The 21541-nt window shown below is 49.8% G+C and overlaps 1 protein-coding gene across 11 annotated transcripts in view; it reads left to right on the plus strand.

Moving 5' to 3' along the window:
* SULF2 (sulfatase 2) overlaps positions 1-21541 on the plus strand; it is a 130050-nt gene that overhangs the window by 37538 nt on the left and 70971 nt on the right. For all 11 annotated transcript variants that reach the window (XM_063633381.1, XM_063633384.1, XM_055266250.2 and 8 more), the window contains exon 3: positions 11501-11740. In XM_063633381.1, the coding sequence (XP_063489451.1) occupies positions 11501-11740 (240 nt within the window). The remainder of the gene's footprint in view (positions 1-11500; positions 11741-21541) is intronic.

Raw genomic sequence — 21541 nt, forward strand, 5'->3', positions numbered from 1 at the left:
ATCTTATTTACTTAGCCACATGATCTCAGCGAGAATTATAAAGCACACGCAAATTTGAATCATTGGAAGACGGTTTAAGTATTTTCTGCTAAGGTGTGAGCAAGTGCGAGGAAACCACTAGGGATAGGGCAGTGCCCCAGGCTAATTAGCAACAGTGGGACAAGAGGTTACTGGAACCCAGAGACACAGAGGTTCACCCCACAAGAGCTGTCACCCTCTGTTGGCACCACAGAGAGGAAGGTGGAGGAATCTGTCCGCCAACCTCACTTTCTTCTTTCTCCGATCTCCTGCCAGGGGCCCTTGTCAGTCAAATCCAACCCAAAGCCCAGAGAGTGAAGGGGCTTGTTGAACCAGCACCTCCAGGCCAGTGCCCTGGAGTGGAGAACTGGACAAGAGAGCAGGGCTGGAAGGCCACAGGCAGGCTCCTGGCACATCTTTGGCCATAAAGGAGTCTGGGAAATGTTTCCTAGCTGGGTGCATTGAAAATAAAGTCAGGGCCTGATCAGAGGAAGAAGGGGAAAGAGATATTTGTGGGCAACTGAGGGTCTCAGCCACACCAGAGATCAGGAGCAAGGGTCCCAGTGAGGGCAGCTCCCCTAGCAGTGGGAAGTGTGGCTGTGCGGCCTAACACTGGGGAGACCTGCGTCATGAGGAGACATTCACGTGGAAACCCGAGGCAGGAGCACTGCAGGCAGAAGCACAGCACGTGCAAGAACCCTGTGGCAGGAAGAGGTTTCCCAGGACCTTGGAGGAGGGCAGCAGGACCTGGGAATGAAGGGGAGAAGGATGGGGAAGGGGGCGGCAGAGAGCAGACAGGGGAGACCTGGTGGTCTCCAGCAGGCCATGCAGCAGGGTCTGGATTTGATTGCAAGCCCAGTGGAAGGTCCCCAGAATGTTCTGAGCCGGTCAGCTATGCGTGCATGTTCTCAGAAGCACACCCCGGCTGCGGGTGAAGAGGGTGGCCCAGGGACAAGAGCGGAAGCAGGGAGATCAGGTGGTGTTTGCAGTGGTCCAGGTGGGAGATGCTGGTGGTACAGAGCAGGACGGGGCGCTGCAGAGCGAGAGAGGTGGGTGGATTCCGGTGCTGCTTGGGAGGTCGGCAGGGTTTGCTTGATGGATCATGAGTGGGTGGGTGAGGGAAGAGGAACCGGGGATGACTCCTAGGTTTTTGGCTGAGCCGTTGGGCAGATGGCAGTGCCATTTACAGAGATGGGAAGGCGGGGGCAGGAGGAACAGATTGGGGGAGGTGGGGAAGGGGGGACTTAAGCTGCTTTGCAAACATCACCCACCAGGCCTGGGGCTGGGCAGCAGCTCTGCGTAGCCCCTTCTGAAAAATGGGGAAAACACCCTGGAAGCCCTGCCCCATTGAATAAATATCCCCTCCCAGGGATGGTGATTGTAGCATTTCAAGTTAGAGGAATATTTCTGGGTGGAGCTTCTCAGAGAGGAAATGACCAATCATTGCAGAGCCCCGTCAATTACACCCAAGCCCTGCCCTTTCCCACGTATGCTCTGCCACCTCTGTGCTACGGTTGACGATGACCATAGCAGAATTTTCTCCCAGGAACTTCTGCAACCAGAGGCAGCAGAAAGCAACGGAGAAAAACTTAACTGCATGGTCTCTCTGACAACCCGATGCTTATTAATAGAATCTCAGTCCGGCCTCCTCGACATCTGCTTAATTGATTTTGGGTTTAGGAACCGATTTGGAGCCTTGGCTTTTCGTAGCTGAAACCAGCAATAACATTTGACTTTATTTTGTAATGTCCAAGAGTCAGGAGTGGTTCACCTTTGCACCATCAAAAGAAAAACAACAACCTCTGAGCAACAGGTCTCCAGAATCCAGTGTAATTATTCTGGATTGAGTTACAGGCACAGCAAGAGTTGCCACCAGCAGCAGTGAGCACATTACTAGGTGAAAAATAAGAGATTCCTTTTGCCCATGTGTGGCTCCCGATTTCTGCTGTTTGTGCCCCAGGCCTTTCTCTCCCCTCTGCTGGAGACAGAGCTATTCTGGGGCAGTTGGTCAGGTCTGATGGGGCCCAGCCTGCTGCAGCCCATTAGCAGGTGTTGCCTTGGGCATGGCAGGGAGCTCACAAGCTGATCCTACAGCACTGCGGACATTCCAGGGACATTTGAGGGCCAGGAGAGGGCTGCTGAATGAGTTCCAGCCTGTTAGGTGGACACCAGTGGCCAGAGGACAGTGCAGGACACAGGTTCTTCCCCACCTGTGGCTCAACTTCATAGCCCTCTTCATCCCCTACCTGTCCAGGTCAAGACTCTGTTCCAAACTGTACCTGACCCCACAGCCTCTCTTCCCCGCTGAATGCCTGTTCTCTGCAGGTCTCTAGGCCCCAGTAGAGCATTACCTTTGCAGATTTATTTAGCTGCTCCCTTCACTTGGAATTGAATCAGCTAAGGGTTGCAAACTCCATGTCCACAGGGCTAGGCAGGTGCTGGCAAGGAGGAAGTCGGCATGGTAGGGGCGGTGGAAGACCAGAGAAGGACCTTGTCAAGTGGGTCTTCGCTACTTGGGTCCAGCCCACCGTGGGCCCATCAAAGCCAGATCTTTGCATTTTTCAAGCAAAGCCAGAAAGCTGAATTGATGTGAAATCTCGCAATTTAAGAAAAAGGCCATTCAATTTTTAAAATCCTTTCCTTTTGGGCAGACCTAAATCAAACACACATGCAGACAAGATTTAGTCTAGAGGGACTCCGTTTTTTAACTCTGCGTGAGATGATACTTGTTGAAAAGCTGACATGTGGCCGGGCACGGTGGCTCACTCCTGTAATCCCAGCACTTTGGGAGGCCAAGGCAGGTGGATCACTTAAGGCCAGGAGTTCGAGAACAGCCTGGCTAACATGGTGAAACTCCATCTCTACTAAAAATACAAAAAATTAGCCGGGCATGGTGGTGGGAACCTGTAATCCCAGCTACTCAGGAGGCTGAGGCAGGGGAATCACGTGAACCCAGGAGGCAGAGGTTGCAATGAACCGAGATCATGCCATTGCACTGCAGCCTGGCTGACAAGAGAGAAACTCTGTCTCAAATAAGTAAATAAATACATAAAAGCTCACATGCATTAAGTGCTTTCTGTATGTCAAGCATTGAACTAAAAACTGTATATATATATATATATATATATATAATTTTTTTTTTTTTTTCTTCTCAAAACTCAGAGCAACCCTGAGAAGGAGGCACTGTTATTCTCCCTGCTTTGCAGTTGGGGAAACTGAGGTGCAGGGTGGCTAAATCATTTGCACAAGGTACCTGCTTAATGGGAAGTGGCAAAAATCAAGATTTGCAATCAGGCCTTCTGACTGAAATCCTTTTTCATCTTATTGAGTATGGTGGCATAGCGATAGGTTCTAGAATCTGTCCTAGAATTTCATAGTCAAACCTTATACCTAAAGTTATTTATGGGCTGTGTTTTTACAGACAGGGAAGCTGAGGCTCAAAGAAAGTCAGTGATTTACGGCAGTTCACACCTCATTCCTGGCCTCTCAATTCAGTGCTCTTTGGCACCCAAAGTCTACGGATGAAAAAGGGCCTGGTGATTCAGTCTAGGACCGAAGCGTATATGTGCATGTGTTTGTGTGTGCGTTATACACGCACACATATTCATTTGTAGCAGCTGAACCCTTTTAACATACAAAACAGGTAAGAGAGGAATCAGGAGAAGGATGTGGCCTGGAGAGGGGTGTGTGGTACCCCCTTCATCCTCAGCCTGCTCCATGCCAGGTGGACCTTAATGTCCTTCTCCTCAAGGAAAGAACGCACAGCTTGGGGGCCCCTGGGAGCAGACTGGCCCCAGATAGAGTGTAGCAGGTGATATGTGGCCACAACAGAGAGTGTCCTATGTTTCTTGGTCATCTGTAGAAAGCCCACTGTGTGCCCTCTTCCCCTAAATCCCAGGGCCTGCTTCACGTAGGGGTAGCACACAGACAGGCCTGCAGACCCGTGAGGAATGGTAAGTGCCAAATCCTGCCCTCTCCCATTGTTCTAGAAACCTGTGGCCCTCTTGCTGCATTTCTTTTATTTATTTTTTGTTTATTCAGGAGTTCAACACCAGCCTGGTCAACATGGTGTAACTCTGTCTCTACTAAAAATACAAAAAAAAAAAAAAAAAAAATAGCTGGGCTTGGTGGTACTTGCCTGTAATCCCAGCTGCTAGGGAGGCTGAGGCAGGAGAATCACTTGAACCCAGGAGATGGAGGTTGCAGTGAGCTGAGATCGCGCCACTGCACTCCAGCCTGGAAGACAGACGGAGACTCCATCTCAAAACAATCAATAAAATTACACAAGCAAAACTTTAAAATATCCAAGTAATACAAAGCAGAGATAGCCCTTGACTCCCCACCCACCGTGTACACCACTCACCCCAAAGGCACCATCTGCAGCCTGCGTGTCCCCTGAGAATGTTTACTCTTCATTTACTCACACGGAAGCACCAGGAAGAGCAGCAAAAGGCAAGAAGGGAGAGGAGGGCATGATTCTAATCAGCACAGTCCAGAGAAAGCCTTGCTGAGAAGGTGATATTTACAGAAACCTGAAAGCAATGAGGTACTGAGTCTGGGCTAAGGAGTGGCAGGTGCAAAGGTCCTGAGGCAGAAGCGTGCTTGGTGTGTTCGAGGAACAACAAGGAGGAGGTCAATGTGACTGGAGCAGAGGAAGCTTAGAGAGAGAGAGCACAGTAGGAGTTGTAGTTGGGGCGAGTGAGCGTCCAGATCACTGAGGACCTTGTAGGACAGAGGGAGGACTTTGGTTTTTACCCTGAGTGAGGCGGGCAGTCACTGGAAGACAAAGAGCAAATGAATATGATGATTTCACTGACTGTTTTAAAAGAAGTCCTGGCCAGGCAGGCACGGTGGCTCATGCCAGTTATCCCAACATTTTGGGAAACCAAGGCAGGAGGATCACTTGAGCCCAGAAGTTCAAGACCAGCCCGGGCAACGTGGTGAAGCCCCATCTCTACAAAAATACAAAAATTAGCTGAGTATGGTAGTGTACACCTGTAATTCCAGCTACTCAGGAGGCGGAGGTGGGAGGATCACCTGAACCTGGGGAGGTCGAGGCTGCAGTGAGCCGTGATCACACTACTGCACTCCAGCCTGAGCAGCAGAGTGAGACCCTGTCTCAAAAGAAAAAGCCTCTGGCCACCAAACGGAGAATAGAAGAACAGCTTAGGAGCCTACTGCAATAGTCCAGGCAGAGAAAACAGTGATTAGAATGAATTTAAGTCAAGGTCCTGTGTTTACTTACTCCGCCTTTATTTTTCTCCCTGCCCCATCCTTCCTTCCACTGCTTTCCCTAGGATACCCTGCCATCACAGACTCTAATGATATGTCTATAATTTTAAGAAACTAGCCATAGGAAGGCATCTCATTAGTTATACATCAAAATCACCCAAGTTGAGGGCCACAGGGATTTGTCTGGGAGGGGTGCGGGGTTCCCCTGCTCCCAGCTGAAGCAGGCCTCCAACAGACAGGAGCCACCTAAGCCTCAGGAATGGCAAAAAAAAAAAAAAAAAAAAAAAGTCATGTTTTGAATCCTGAAACTCGCTGGCACCTTGCTAAGTCCCCATAGATAGTGTTTGCTCTGACTTAGACCTTTAGAAGAGCAAATTCATTCAGCATTTCCTATGACACTGGCAAGGTCGTCATCTGTGGCAGGTCAGCAAAACATTGATTTTTATCAATGATGGACTTATTGGATGGTGCATCAAAAAATATATATATAACTCGCACTTTAGTTCTCTAACTTGACATAGTTAACTTGGATTGAGATTAAAGGGTTTTTTCTTAAATCACATTAAATAAAAATATCAAACAAATGATAGCACAGTGGTGCACAGAGAGGCCCCCAAAAAGCCACCGTGAATGGGGAGGCAGTTCAGGAGTGTCATGGGAGAAACTGCATTCTAGCAGTTGGGTGGTTTGGGCCCCCAAGTTGAAATCCCAACAGATGGGGGTGGTGGTGAGGCCTCTCCAGCCCATCAGAGTCACAGAGGTGTCAGAGTGACCTCACCCTCGGCCCGGTGTGGTGGGAAGGTTTGGTCATGGAAAGAAATCGGGTCTGTTTTTGTCTGCATGTCCCCAGGTTTATGTTGGACGAAAGAAGTTGAGGTTGGCTGGCCCAGCTGCATTGAAAAGCTTGAAAACTGGCCTTTTCATTTCTGTGTGGCCGCGTCGTTCAGGTCCTTCCCTCCCGTCGGAGCTGTCCTTCTGCATCAGGGCCAGGGCTGGGCAAGGGGATGAGATCATATGTTTTTGTGTTAAGAGATGTGGGTTTACACAGCCTCGTCGCTATGGCAGTTTTAATAAAGCAGGTTACTGTCCCCAAGGGGAGGCTTAGCACGTAGCACTGCCCATGCACAGATGCTGCTGTCATTCCGGGGCACTGTTGTCCTTTACTCATGGATTGACACAGCGCTCGTCCGCCAGCTGATTTGGAAAGGGTGAGTGCTGGCCAAGAGCACCTCACAGCTCGCTTCCTCTGGAATGAGGAGGAAGGAGATCTAAGCATTTCGAGACCCTGGATCTGAGCCCGTTAAAAACAAGAAATGGCTCTGGAGGCTGTTCACTGTTTGCCAAGGCAGCACTGGGGGCTGCGGACTGCAGGTGATTTCATCAGGTGACGGCCTGCCCTGCGTTCTTTTCCAGGAGAGGGGTCTGACCAGTCGGGTGGGTGGCCAGCTTTTGTCCTTTCTGCAGGGTCTGGAGACCGAGAGAGGCTGAGCTGTCACTACCAGCTGCTTCGTCCTTTCTCCTTAGCATTTGGGACCAGGGAGCAAAGGGTTGATTCCACTTGGGGTGCCCTGGACTCATGCATTTAAGAAATATTTGTGAGCACCTGCTGCGTGCCAGGCACTGCTCTAGGCTGAGCTGTGGAGCCATCAAAAGTCACAGGGGACAGCAAACGGGATCAGTAGATAAATACGTAAAAGTATATCATGTGTTAGATGATGCGTGCAGGATCGAAAATGTCAGGCAAGGAAGGGAGTAGAAAATATTCGGGGCCAGGGAACGCTCCACAGAGAAGGGAACTTTTGAGTAAAGACAAGACGAGGGTGAGGGCACCGCTGCAGGGCTCCGGGGGAGAGGTCTTCCAGGCAGAAGGAGCAGCAGGGCGAAGGCTCTGGGATGGGAGCACATCTGGTCAGTCTGCGGACAGAGTGGGGGCCCCTGTGGCTGCAGAGAGTGGGCGGAGAAGGGGATGGGGTTAGGGAGGGAGGGAATTGGGTCCCACCACACTCTGTGGATGGCCAGAAGGACTTGGGCTCCTCTGCTCCTCTGAGGGAGCAGGAGCCCCGGAGAGTGTCAGGAGAGGAGACACTGGCTGCACTATGGGGAATAAGTGACTGGAGTCCAATCAGGAAGCAACTGGCCTGATTTCGGGGAGAGAGGACGATCGCCTGGCCTACGGGGGAGGTGGCAAGGGTCCGATCGTGGATGTTTAAGTTGAAGGGAGAGCAACAGGCTTTGCTGATGGATTGTATGTGGGAACTGAAAGATGGGAGGAACCGTAGCCAAGATGATTTTCCAAGTACCCGGAGGAGAGGGGAGTGCTTCGGGAGGAGCAGGAGGGGCGGTGACATCAGGGCTCGGCTGTGGGTGTGGCACCTGAGGTCTAACCGACAGCCGAATGACATCAACGGATGTCAGGGTTGTACCAAGCCACACATCAAGTGATGTCAGGTCCGGGTTGTACCAAGCCAGTGATTGCCAAATTCTAATCATTCCCTCACAATTTTCATCATATACCTGTGTGCCACTTGTACTATTATTTACTTTTTAAAAATCGGCTGTAATTGTTTGTTGTTGTTGTTGTTGTTGTTTTAAGAGGATTTCCACTACCCTAAAGGAAAAGCTAAGGTTTCTTGCCCTAAGTAGAAGGAAACCAAGCCACGCAATTAATCTAAGGCAGTGCCACCCCCTGCCTGGAGCTCCAAGCGGCCTTTCACACCACCAGCATCCCTGGTGTTTGGTGATGTGACCCTGGGCCACCCCCACCACTGGTGTGCCTGATGAAGTTACCACTAGAGGACCCCCTTCTGGGTCACCTAGGGACCATTCTGAGCTTAACTGAAGCCAAGAGTGGACCTCTCTGCACTTCTTCAGGACACTGTTACCACCTCCTGTGTGACTGCGACATTTTGTGAATGTGAAACTCAGCACCCCGCCTCTACTAGGCTTGAGTCTTCACCGCCTTCCCAACTGTGCAGCCTTAGCCAGTCATTTAACTCCCCAGGTCCAGTTCCCTCTTCTGTGAAATGGGGCATCGGGAGAATTAAGTGATGAATGTCTTCAGCCCAGCCATAAGCATTCAGCCAGTGATAGTTGCCACTATTAATTATAATGCTTATTACTGGCATAGAAGACTGCCCTCTTCCCCAGGAATAAGTTGGAGCACTCTCAATTCCTTAGATATATCAGAAGGTTGCAACACCCAAGCCTTCAGGGGTCGAGCAGGTAATGAGAGTGGGTGCAGGTGGTGCAAGACTGTAGGGAGCGCAGGGGAGTGTGGCAAACTGGAGAGCACATATTCTGTGTGATGCTATTTAATGTCAAATTTTAAAAATCCACTCTACAAGACACCAACACACAGATCTGTGGACTCCAACTGGTTTGGACTCCTGAGATACGAAAACACAAGAGTGTAAGATAGTATTTTATGTGTTAATTTAGCTGGTCTCTGTTGAGCACATTATGTGCCAGGCACTGTGCTAGGCAGTGAGCAAAGTAGGCTGGGTCCCTGCCCTTGTGGTGAAGGCAGCAACATACAAATAAGTGAAATCAAAATGACTTATGTTTGAGGACAGTAACTGCTGTGGAGAGACATGGAGCGGGGAAGCAGTGGAGAGTGCTGTGGGTTGCGGGAGGTGGTTTCAATACAGGCCAGGGAAGGCCTCTCCAAGAAGGTGGTGTCTGATCAATACCTTGAAGGAGACAGAGGTAGTCCTGCAATTGGAGGAGTGAGAGCGTCCCAGGCTGGGGGTACGGCTGAGGCAGGGGCCGGGAGGTGGGAGGGTGGCCAGTGTGCAATCCTGGGACCTCAAGGGCACGACCTTGGTGACTTGATTGGTGGTAAAAATTCAAAGTAGAAGCAGCTGATTGGTGAGCAGAGGGCCTTCCCCAGATCCCAGGAGGCTGCGGTGGGTCTGATGCTTGTTTTCAAGTTTCTAGGGGGTTGCTAGGTGATTGGGATCACAGCCTTCACATGCCTGGTAGACCCTGTTTTGGTTTCCCACTGCTGTCCTAACAAATCACAAACTGGGTGGTTTAACACAATTTACTCTCTCAACAGTTCTGGAAGCTGGAAGTCCAAAATCAAGGTGTTAGCATGGCTGTGCTTCCTTAGAAGGCTCTAGGGGAGAGCCCTTCCTTGCCTCTTCCAGCCCTGGGGACTCTAGGAGTTCCTTGTTCCTTGGCTTATATGTGCATCCCTCCAGTCTCTGCTTCCCTTTGAATGTGGCCTTCCCCTCTGTGCCTGTGCATCTTCTCCACTTTATGTCCTATGTGGACACTTGTCACTGGATTTAGGGCCCACACAGGGAATCCAGAACAAATCTCATCTCAGTAGCCTCAATTTAATTACATCTGCAAAGACCCCTTGTATTAGTCTGTCTTCATGCTGCTGATAAAGATATACCCGAGACTGGGTAATTTAGAAAGAAAAAGAGGTTTAATATACTCAGTTGCATGTGGCTGGGGAGGCCTCAGGATCATGGCAGAAGGTGAAAGGCACATCTTACATGGCGGCAGGCAAGAGAGAATGAGAACCAAGCAAAAGGGAAAACCTTTATAAAACCACCAAATCTCGTGAGACTTACTCACTACCAAGAGAACAGTATGGGGGAAACAACCCCCACGATTCAATTGTCTCCCGTCAGATCCTTCTCACAACACATGGGAAATATGGGAGACACAATTCAAGATGAGATTTGGGTGGGGACACAGCCAAACTATATCACCCTCTTTCCAAATATGGTCAGATTCACAGCCTCCAGAAATTAGGACATGGTCTTATCTTTAGGGGATGGGGACACCATTCAACCCGCTGCACACCTTAAGAACTGCAAGGAAAAGGGGAAAAACCAAGGATGGCTGTAGAAGAAAGAGAGAGGGTTTCCATGGAATATTTCCATCAAATCACTAAGGGTCTGGGTACCAACCACAGCATACAATTGAGCATGCACTCATCACACCTATGTTGAGTACCCACTGTGTGTCACACACAGCAGCAGTGCTGAGGATTCAGCGCTGAGCGGGGCACACGGCCTTTGCCCTCCTGGACCGTGGCCTGCACACAATAGGGCTCCCACACACGTTCATTTGCTTCCTTCCTTTCTTCCTAAGTGTCTTGCTCTGCTTACAGCTTGGTTGAGAAACAAGAACAGGCGTGGCCAGGCAAGGTGGTTCATGACTGTAATCCCAGCACTTTGGGAGGCAGAGGCAGGCGGATTACTTGAGGTCAGAAGTTCCAGACCAGCCTGGCCAACATGGCAAAATGTCGTCTCTACTAAAAATACAGAAACTAGCTGGGTATAGGGGCTACTTGGGAGGCTGAGGCAGGAGAATCGCTTGAAACCGGGAAGCAGAGATTGCAGTGGGCTGAGATGATACCACTGCAATCCAGCCTGGGCAACAGAGCAAGACTCTGTCTCAAAAAAAAAAAAAAAGAAAGAAAGAAACAAGAGCAGGCATGACCGAAACCTCGAAGCCTGAGGTATGATCAGTACTCAGGACACACGCTACAAGAGTGCTCAGAGCTGTCAAGCCCCGGCAGCCAGGGTGGTGTCAGAGGCTCCCTACGAGAGGTGTACTAGGCCGATGGGTTGGATTTGGGGTGAGGGCTGGTGGGTTCCAGGCTGGAAGAAAAGTGTGGACAAGAGGCCAGCAGGGTTTGTGGCTGAAGGCAGAGCACCTCAGCCAGGGAATACTCAGGGAGAAGGTTTGCCACCAGGTTGGCGTGACCAGATTTTCAGTAAGAGCAAACAATTATTGGGAAGGTTCCAAAGAAAACAAAGTATAATCTTCCCTCAATTTACATGGTAGTTGGTTTCCAAGAGAAAAAACAAAACAATTTATATTAATACCCTGCAAAAACAATGCTGTGTTTAAAATTTGTAAAAGTTTGATTCCAGTCTCAGGTCATTTATAAACAGGTTTTTACCTGCCCTGCAGGTAGAGATGCAATTACAGTACAGGACAGTGACAGTACAGTCACTTACAGTCACTCAGCTCCAGCACCATTGCAAAATCCTCCAGACTGCAGACCTGGACCGCAGGAGTGTCCAGGCGGACTCGGGACCCAGGGTCCTCCCTGATTGTGCAGGACAGTCCCACCGTGCAGCAGTGGCCCCTACCCCGTCTGCTCCCGTAGGTCTGCAGAATGTGCCTGCTCCAGACCTAGGGATGCCACGTCCTGAGAGCCCCCCGGTGCGAGTGACCCCCTGGGTCTCCTGCCCTGCGCCTCACTTCCACCCTTGCCTTGCAGGTTCCATGCAGGTGATGAACAAGACCCGGCGCATCATGGAGCAGGGTGGGGCGCACTTCATCAACGCCTTCGTGACCACGCCCATGTGCTGCCCCTCGCGCTCCTCCATCCTCACCGGCAAGTACGTCCACAACCACAACACCTACACCAACAACGAGAACTGCTCCTCGCCCTCCTGGCAGGCACAGCACGAGAGCCGCACCTTCGCCGTGTACCTCAATAGCACCGGCTACCGGACAGGTGAGCAGGGACGGGGGCGGGTGCAGGAAGGGAGTGACAGCCGGGGCGGGCATCCCTGGGTGTGGTCTGCACACCACTGCGGTACCCAAGATGATTCTGGATAGCCCCTAGAGCAACTCTCTTACAATTTCAGAGTTGTGCATTTATTTCTGTGTGTATTAGAGAAATACAGATTTATTTGCCTACAGTAGTGATGTAAAGTGACCTTGTCAAAGGAATTTGAGTCCCCCCAAAAAGTGAGTCTTTTCAAACTATGAATTATAGCGCAGAGAGGCCACAAGGTGCCCATGCATGAGTTGCATCCTCTGTTAATAGTTATTAAGCCCATCAGGGACTGTTTTGCTGACTTCAAACCATCGGCTTGGAAGAAGATTCCAAAACATAGGGGTGGGGGATGGGAATTCGTGGAGGGGAACAGATGTGGGGCTGTGTGGTCACTCTCTACATGGCAGTAACCAAGGTGGTGCAGAAACTGACGTGGTAGTTGACTGTCCACACTCACCCGTGTCGTCCTGGGTGGAGGGCGACCCAGTTCCTGTTTGCTTATCCTGCAGGAGGTCTTTGGTGGGCTCTGAAGGCTCACCTGCCAGGCTGGTTGTCTGAGGTAGAGATGCAATTACAGTATAGTCGCTTACCTCTGGCACCATTGCAAAACCCTCCAGACTCAATTCATTTAACTTGCTTTAATTAAAAATAAATAAATACTCCCCGCCTCGGGTAAGAAGCCGCGGCAGTTGTGAAATCAAGATATTGTGGCTCAGATGTTGCAACCCCAGGAAGTTGCATCCAAGTGACAAGGGGTTTGTTTGGGTGGGAGTGCCGCAAGGGAAGGATGGACGCCTCCTTCAGCCCTGTCCGCAGCCCTGAACCTGCAGCCCTCGAGGCTGGGCAGCTTCCTCAGATACACAGTGTGGGCTGGCAGGGATGCTTTGGGGGTGGGGAGCAAGCCAGTAAGGTGTGTCTTCTTACAGCCTCATCCCTCAGCCAGAATCACCTAGAAAGTATGTTCTGCTGAGAACTAGGGAGGCCTCGTTCCTATACCTTGTTCCTGTATATTGTGCGTGCCATTGTGCAGAATCAACCACCTGTTGGTTCCCCTGAGCCTCTGCAGAAAGCCACATGTGTCAGAGGTTACCATGGCCACCACCCTAGATGGTTGGGGGCCTGGATGTTGCTAGCAGAAGCAGGACAGGCAGGCCCACAGCAGAGCAGTGGGTCCTTATTGAAGATGCACCTGCAACTTGGGTCTAGAAAGTACAGCCATGCACTCAAGAGTGACCAACCTTGAAATGTTTTAAAGTCTGAATATTTCACTGAAAATCTTATTTTAAAATATGCAAGCACAACTTATTTTTTCTTTAATGTGTACTGGGGGCCAAAGAAAATATGCCTGAGGGGTGAGTGTGTGGCTCACAGACTCTTTTCACAACCTCTGGGTGAAAGATCTGTACAGAAACCTTTCGTTTTGAATGCTGGAAGATCAGTAAAGACCCTAAACCTGTTCTCATCAATCCCCCTCATTTCACAGCCAGGGCCACTGCAGCCCAAAAAAGAGACCTGCCCAGAGTCAAAATGAGGTGTTTGTGGCATAATCAAAATGGAATGCAAGATCATGGGAATTCAGAGGGGGCGTGGAAATAGTATTCATCAGACTGAAAGGAAACTCATATATTCTGTGCCATTTTGAGGGCTCAGGGTGGGAGCTAAAGGCTAGTGTTTCCAAATCTTACGGGTGACATGAGAAAATGAATCATTTCAAGAATAAACATTCTCTAAAGTGGATTTCTCAAACTTGTCCTTGAATGTATGCAAATCACCAAAAAGCTGTCTCCCTAAATAAGTGCTTTTATTCAACTATGCTTCATTATTATACCCTTATGAAGACTGGGAGTGTAATGTCAAGTGTAAAGAGCCAGATACAGAGAACATTTACATTTTTATAAAACTGCCACTGAGAATTTTATTCATTATATTTAGAATGCCACTCTGTGCAAAGAATCCCATTCCAGCCTTACTTTCAGAACTCAGGACCCTGAAAACACCTGTTTAGTCTGATGAACTGGTGTACTCCTGGTTATTACATAGTAAGAGCCACATACCCTGTATACTTTCCCTCTTTGCCCTGGCAGCTAGGAAGCTCAGGTTTGAGTTTTATATTAAGTTGTTGTTTAAAGTGGAAATATTTTTAAAGATCCAACTACATGATGTGTAATACTGATCAGTGTTGACTAAGAAAAATGACAAAAATCTATAATGAATTCAAAACCTTTTAGATTTTTTCCTTTTAGATTGATTTGTACATACATATTAGAATATATTGTAAATTTTTAATCCCCCAGGGACCAAAAGTAAATTGTTCCTGCTGAGTCTTCAGCCATGTTAAACCCTGTGTTCACGTGGCCACCTAGCAAAGTTGGTTCAGTTGGATTTAAGTTTGGCTGTGTGTGTGAGAGCGACTGGGGATGTCAAATAAAATTCCAAGTTGTTCTGGTGGCCCTGCTCTATGAAGTGGTCAGAGACTCCGACTCCATTTCTCCTTATTTCCCATTGGTGAGAAACGAGTCACATGGCCATGCATGGCAGCAAAGGGGCCTGGGAAATGTAGTCTTATCCTAGGTGGACATTTGCCCAGATGAAAATTATTTTACTGTGGGAGAAGAAGAAAATGGATACTGAAGGACAAGTAAAGTCTAGACCACCCTAACGGTTATTAGCCATTTGTGTTTGTGATACTCATTTGAATAGAGGAGATCAGCCTAAACTGAGGAAGACTGACCCTAGAAAAATGCTACTTAAGTGGACCAACATTTCATAATAAATAGTGCTTTTAATGTATTAAGGTATTTGATCTTGAAACGAAACTACAATATTTTGAGAATAACTCTGTTATGTTATGTCTCTTTTTTTCTTTTTTTGAGACGGAGTCTTGCTCTGTCACCCAGGCTGGAGTGCAGTGGCACAGTCTCAGCTCACTACAACCTCTGCCTCCTGGGTTCAAGCGATTCTCCTGTCTCAGCCTCCTGAATAGCTGAGATTACAGACGCCTGCCACTACGCCTGACTAATTTTTGTATTTTTTGTAGACATGGGGTTTTGCCACGTTGGCCAAGCTGGTCTCAAACTCCTGGCCTCAACTGATCCACCTGCCTTGGCCTCCCAAAGTGCTGGGATTACATGCGTGAGCCAACGCACCCGGCCCTCTGTTAGGTTGCATCTAATGACGTTTAACAAATACTGGGCTCTAGTTGTAACTAATGAGTTGATTCTTTAAGCAAGTGAATTGATGAAGTGTAGGGAGGAATATAATGTGTTTCACAAATTTAAATGGATGGCACAAGATGATATCCTTTACTTCACCAGGGACATTTTTGTAAAAGTATTTGAGGATTTGATCAATTTTTCCAAGGGCCTCTCCTAATTCTTTGACATCTGAATCTTCCCCTGTGAAGTGCATCTCATACTTCACCATCCTTCTCAGTAGTCTCTTCTCCTTCATGTAGTATCCTTATAGACCAGGTAATTATTCGTCAGTGGATTTGCATGTGGTTTTTGAGCTATCTTCCAGCGTCATTTTAATTAATTTTACAAACCCTGCATCTTTTAAAAGATTTGCAATTTCATGTTGCAGTGCTCTTGCTTTGCATGGCCCCATGTTTGCAGTGGAGATTGACAAAGGACAAAATGAGAGAAGCTAAGTTTAAGCAGGATAAATATCCATTTGTTCATGAATATTTCTCTGTATGGCTTCTTACAACTTGGGGGACTTGGATCTCAGATATGAATACCCTTGGAAGGATCAATTGCATCCTCAGGTTTTTTGTTTTGTTTGTTTGTTTTTGAGATAGGGTCTCACTCTGTTGCCCAGGCTGGAGTGCAGTGGCACAATCTCAGCTCACTGCAACCTCTACCTCCTGGGTTCAAACGATTCTCCTGCCTCAGCCTCCCCAGTAACTAGGATTACAGGTGCGTGCCACCATGCCCAGCTAATTTTTTGTATTTTTAATAGAGACGGGGTTTCACCATGTTGGCCAGGCTGGCCTTGAACTCCTGACCTCAAGCGATCCACCCTCCTCGGCCTCCCAAAGGGCTAGGATTAGAGGTGTGAGCCACCACACCTGGCCACATCCTCAGTTTTTACAAAGGTTTTATAGTCATCCTTTAACACAGTTCAGCAGTTGAAGTGCTGTTGCCCTGCCTGTGATCACTTATATATCCACAAGTCAAATTTGTACAGTGTTCCCGGAATAAGACACCTCCCAGCTCTCTGCAGAGTGGTTGAGGGCATTAGCTTTGCCTGGGTTCGAATCCAGTCTCTGCTGCTTTCTGGCTGCATGAACTTAGACAAGTTGTTTAGCTTCTGTGTCTTGGCCACTTCAACCACAGTTAATAATGTCATTTATAGAGTTTTGTGAACATTAAATATATTAGAACAGTGTCTGGTACATGGTCATGGTAGGCACTTGGGGAATTTCACAATGATGGCTGGGTGCAGTGGCTCACACCTATAATTCCAACACTTTGGGAGGCCAAAGTGGAAGGATCACCTGAGGCCAGGGGTTCGAGACCAGCTTGAGCAAAATAGTGAGATCCCTTCTCAATTTTTAAAAAACAATAATAAAAAAAATTAGCAATGACAATGACGATTTGCACAATAGCACCACATCACACAGCCCACCTCAGGCCAATGTTCTGATGAATGTCATGGTAAGTTGCACTCATGGATCAAAATGTGGCAGCAGGTGCTCATCCTCTCTGGTAATCAGCAAAATGCAAACGCAGCCAACAGTGCATTATCACATCCCAGCCGTGACCACAGCAAATATGAGGAGGTCCCATAGCACCAAATGTTGGTGAGAATGTAGGAAAACAGGAAATCACGTGCACTAGCAGTATGATGGTAAATTGTTCCCTCCACTTTGAAGAGCAGTTTGCCAATTTCTGGCAAAGCTGAAAATGGGCATCTCCTTCCACTCAGCAATTTTACTCTGGCTGTGTCCCCCTCGATTCTAAGGAGGTGATGTTGATGTGTGAGTTCTGCCTGAGCAAGGGAATGCACTTCCTGGCTGTCTTGTTTGCTCTTGAAGATGTGTGATGCTCGTGGCAATAGATTGCCTTTAGATCCAACAGACAGGAACCCCGACTGCAGCTGGCTTCAAAAACATTGAATTTTCTGCTCTCTAAACAAAAGATACAGGCCAGGCACGGTGACTGACGCCTGTGATCCCAGCACTTTGGGAGGCAGAGGCGGGTGGATCACCTGAGGTAAGGAGTTCAAGACCAGCCTGACCAACATGGTGAAACCCCGTCTCTACTAAAAATACAAAAATTAGCCAGGCATGGTGACGTGCACCTGTAATCCCAGCTACAGGGGAGGCTGAGACAGGAGAATTGCTTGAACCTGGGAGGCGGAGGTTGCAGTGAGCCGAGATCACACCACTGCACTCTAGCCTGGGTGACAGAGTAAGACTCTGTCTCAAAAAAAAAAAAAAAAAAGATACAGGCGAGTAGCAGGCAAAGTTGGATCTTGTGGTTTACAAGTATCATGATCATATCACAAGGCTAGAGGTCTGGAGATGGTGGCTGGCACTCCAGCAGCTGTGTGCCTCCTTGTCCACATCTGGCAGGAGCAAGAGAGCATCCTTTTCCAGAATGCTCAAGGCATGAGACCCCTCCTGATTGGACCACCCTGAGTCACATGCCAGCCCCTGAGCTAATCATCGTGTAAAGCACATGGATTGTGCCAACTTGCCCAGCGTGGGTTACCTGCTCTGCAGCAGCTGGCTGAGTCCCTTTTTCTCCAGCACTTGGACTGCCAGGTAGAAATCAAGGGCTGCTGGAAAGGATGAGGAAAAGCATACTGGAGTGCCGATGACAATTTTACTACACTGCCTTTGGCAAAAAAAAAAAAAAAAAGTAACATCAGCTGGCCGGGCACAGTGGCTTACGCCTGTAATCCCAGCACTCTGGGAAGCCGAGGTGGGTGGATCACAAGGTCAGGAGTTTGAGACTAGCCGGGCCTACATAGTGAAACCCCATCTCTACTAAAAATACAAAAATTAGCTTGGTGTAGTGGTGGGCGCCTGTGATCCCAGCTACTCAGGAGGCTGAGGTATGAGAATCGCTTGAACCCAGGAGGCGGAGGTTGCAGTGAGCCGAGATTGCACCACTGCACTCCAGCCTGGTGACAGAATGAGACTCCATCTCAAAAAAAAAGTAACAACAAAAAGCCAACCTTTTCCAGCCCTTTTCTGGTGAACTAGATTGGAGTGTCATTTTCTCCCCATTGGGATGATGCCTTTCTCCTTCCACACCTGAATCTGGCAGTTCTGAGGTTGTTTCCCGGCCCCAGCTTCTGCCATCCGGTCCAGACTTTCGTAGAGATGGTGGCGGGCCCTCTGCCCTTCCACATCGTGTTCTAAAATGTGCCGGGGGAGTAGGGAGTACATGCTCCTTACAAGACCAGGCCTTGCCAGTGCTCTCAGTTGGAGCCTGTTTTGGGGTTTGGCCCTGAGTACCCCAGTTATTTTCACTCTTCTCGCACAAAGCTGGGTAGAGAGGTCGGCTGAGGACCGGAACCTGGCCATCAGCCTTGGGCAGCTACCCTCACCAGGGACGGGGGGGCCTCTGTGCCCTGATGACCCCACCATGGTGGGACACCCTATTTATTTATTTAATAAATAAATAAAATAGATTTTATTTATTTATTAAAAATAAAATTCCATCGCCCTCTCACGCAGGAGGATGGAAAGGCGTCCGCTGGGCATTTTGGCATCCCCAACAAATGAGACTTGTAAAGTGGTTTCATTCAGGACCACAGGGGTAGGAGGGCCGCTGCGTGGGCCATCCTCCTCTACGATGCTGTAAAGTGGTCCAGCGCCCCTCTTTCCCTGCCACTCTCTGGATCTGCCCTTAGCCCCTTGCCCTGAACCCCGTCCACCCTGGCCCCTCTGCCTCCTGGCCATCGCCCTTGGAGCTCTCCCTGGCACATCAAGCATGAGTCCATCATCACTTCCTGGTCCCCCGCCTCCCCGGCGCCTCTCACAGGCTTCTCCTCGGCACCTCCAGTTTTCCAGTTGCTCAGGCCAAAACCTTAGTGCCATTCTTGATTTTTTTTTTTCCTACTCCTTTCACACTCCACATTCAGTCCATCAGCAAACCTTGTCAGCTCTGCCTTCAAAATATGCCCAGAGTCCCCTCTGCTGCCACCAGCCCATCTGCGCCACTGTCTTCCCCGCCTGCCCTGTTCCAGGTTTCTCCTGGGATCCCCCAGCTTCCGCCTTTATGACCCCTTGGTCTCTTTTCAATGCAGCAGCCAGAGGGCTCTGGTCAGAACCTAGTTCAGATGTTCTTTCTCCTCTGGGCAGAGCCCTCCTTGGCTCCCACCTACTCAGGGTAGAGGCCCCCACAGCCACCTCAGGGTCCCAATGATCCTTCCCTTCTCTCTGAACCCTCTCAGCCTCCTGGTCTCCCCTCAGTCACTGTGCTCCAGCCACAGCTTCTCAAGCAGTCAGCCACAACCGACATGCACCCACTCACAGTGCTTTGCACTTCTTTCCTTTTCTCAAAACTTCTACACGTCTGCACTTTCCTCATGTCTGTGTTCCAATGCTGCCTCCTCAAAGAAGCCTTCCTTGACTACCCCATGCCTCCTGTTCATCCCAGTTTTTTCCCACCAGTGCCCCCGTCACCACTGAACACCACTGACTGTGTATTCTGCCCTTTTGTCTCGTTTATTGTCTCGTTTCTAAAGTGCCAGCTCCCAGGCCCGGCGTGGTGGCTCACACCAGTAATCCCAACACTATGGGAGGCTGAGGCGGGTGGATCACTTGAGGGCCAGGAGTTTGAGACTAGCCTGGCCAACGTGGTGAAACCCCATCTCTACTAAAAATACAAAAATTAGCTGGATGTGGTGGCGCACGCCTGTAATCTCAGCTACTTGGGAGGCTGAGGCAGGAGAATCACTGGAACCAGGGAGGTGGAGGTTGCAATGAGCCGAGATCACTCCACTGCACTCCAGCTTGGGTGACAGAGTGAGACTCCATCTCAAAAATAAATAAAATGCCAGCTCCCTGGAAGCAGTGGCCTCTGTTCTGTGCCCTCGTGGGTCCCCAGGCCTAGAGTGCCCACCCCATCGTAGGTGCTCAGGAGACCTTCCCAGGATGAGTGGTGACTGAGTCTCCACATTCTGTCCCCGCTAGCAGCCCACCCCCATCTCTTCCACACTCCTTTCTCCTCTCCCGTTTCTCTCCTCCGCACCCTCACTCCCACCATCTCAGCCTTTCCTGCTCTTTCTTCTCAGCCTCTCTGCACACACAGGGAAGAGAAGACTGAAATTATTCCCGGGATGCCGTCCCTGGGCCCCTGGTGCAGCTGTCCCTGCCTTCACAATGGCAGCCTTCTCTTTGCTTGGCTCTTCTCCTGGGTTTGCTCCCTGCTCTCTTCCTCTCCCCTCGAGTGCACACAAGTGTGCATGCACGCACGCACGCACACACACAGCTCCCTTCTTCCCTCATTCCAGCTGCCTCATCTGCCCATCTTCCCTCCCCCTCTCCGGCCTGTGGGGGGACAGCAGAGCCTCTCCATTCACCCCGTGGAGTGTATCCGCTGCTCACAACAGGGAGCCTTCCTGTCTCTCTCTCTGCACCAAGTACCCAGCCTTCCCCACCGTGGGGATCCGAGTATCCACAGGGATTGCACAGCCCCTCGTGGGACCCAGGCTGACCCAGCGTGTCCTTGAGAGGCACGGATTTGCCACCTCCGTGCACATCTTCACGCGAAATTTCTTCCTCTAATTTGATAGTCACTTCCTTTCTCCAAGACCTCAGATGTCGAAATAAGTGAAGCGCTTGTTTTGAGCAAGAGTCTAAAGAATTAGACTTCGCCTTAAGCGCCCTTGTGACCTTGAGCTGAGACCTCATCTCCTCTGGGCCTCAGTCTCTCCATCTGTGCAGCAGTGTCGTGACATATAAGCACTAGTCACCCAGTGCCTGTGATAAGACGCCACCCTGAGCGATACGTGACCTGTGCCCACAAACCCAGGAGGAGAGGTTCCCTGCGCCGTAAGAGGAAGCGGCCACGGGGGAAAGAGGAAGCAGGTGTGAGGTTTCCGTTTGTTTCCAGGTGACACCCTGTCTGTCCCAGCCCCTTAGCAGGTGTATCCACTTTCCTAGTGGACCACAGACTGGGTGGCTTAGAACAAAAGGCGTTTTTCACAGTTCCGGGAGCCAGAACCCCAAAATCAGGCATCAGGGCCACGCTTTCCCTGAAGGCTTCAGGGGAGGGTCCTTTGCCCTCGAGTTCCTGGGGGTTGCTGGGAATCTTGGCACCCCTTGGCTTGTGGCCGCGTCACTCCAGCCTCTGTCTTCATCTTCATGTGGCCTCCTCCCTGTATGTGCCTCTCTTCCCGTGGCCTGCTCCTCTCTGAATCAGTGTCCAGAGTTCCCTCTTCTGTCAGGACACCAGTGATTGGACTAGAGCCCGCTCTGATCCAGCGTAACTTCATCTTACAACACCATGTTACAAACGCGGTCACCCTCACAGGTACCTGGGCAAGGACTTAAGCATATATTTTGGGGAACACGTTTCAGCTCGTGACGGCTGGGTTCTTTCACACATTAACCCCCCCGGAAAGGCTGCAGAGCCGATGTCAAACTGAGCAAACCTGCCGCTCTTCCCCTCTTCACTGCCCCAGCTGTGGTCCTGGGTGGGGAGCAATGTGGCCGCCCTGCAGATCAGCTCCGTGCGTAGCCTTCCCTTCCCAACCATGGTTTCTCTCAAGGAATCTCCACCTGCAGTGGGCGTT

The sequence above is a fragment of the Symphalangus syndactylus genome, chromosome 24 (assembly GCF_028878055.3).
Source record: "Symphalangus syndactylus isolate Jambi chromosome 24, NHGRI_mSymSyn1-v2.1_pri, whole genome shotgun sequence".
In the NCBI taxonomy this organism is placed as follows: Eukaryota; Metazoa; Chordata; class Mammalia; order Primates; family Hylobatidae; genus Symphalangus; species Symphalangus syndactylus.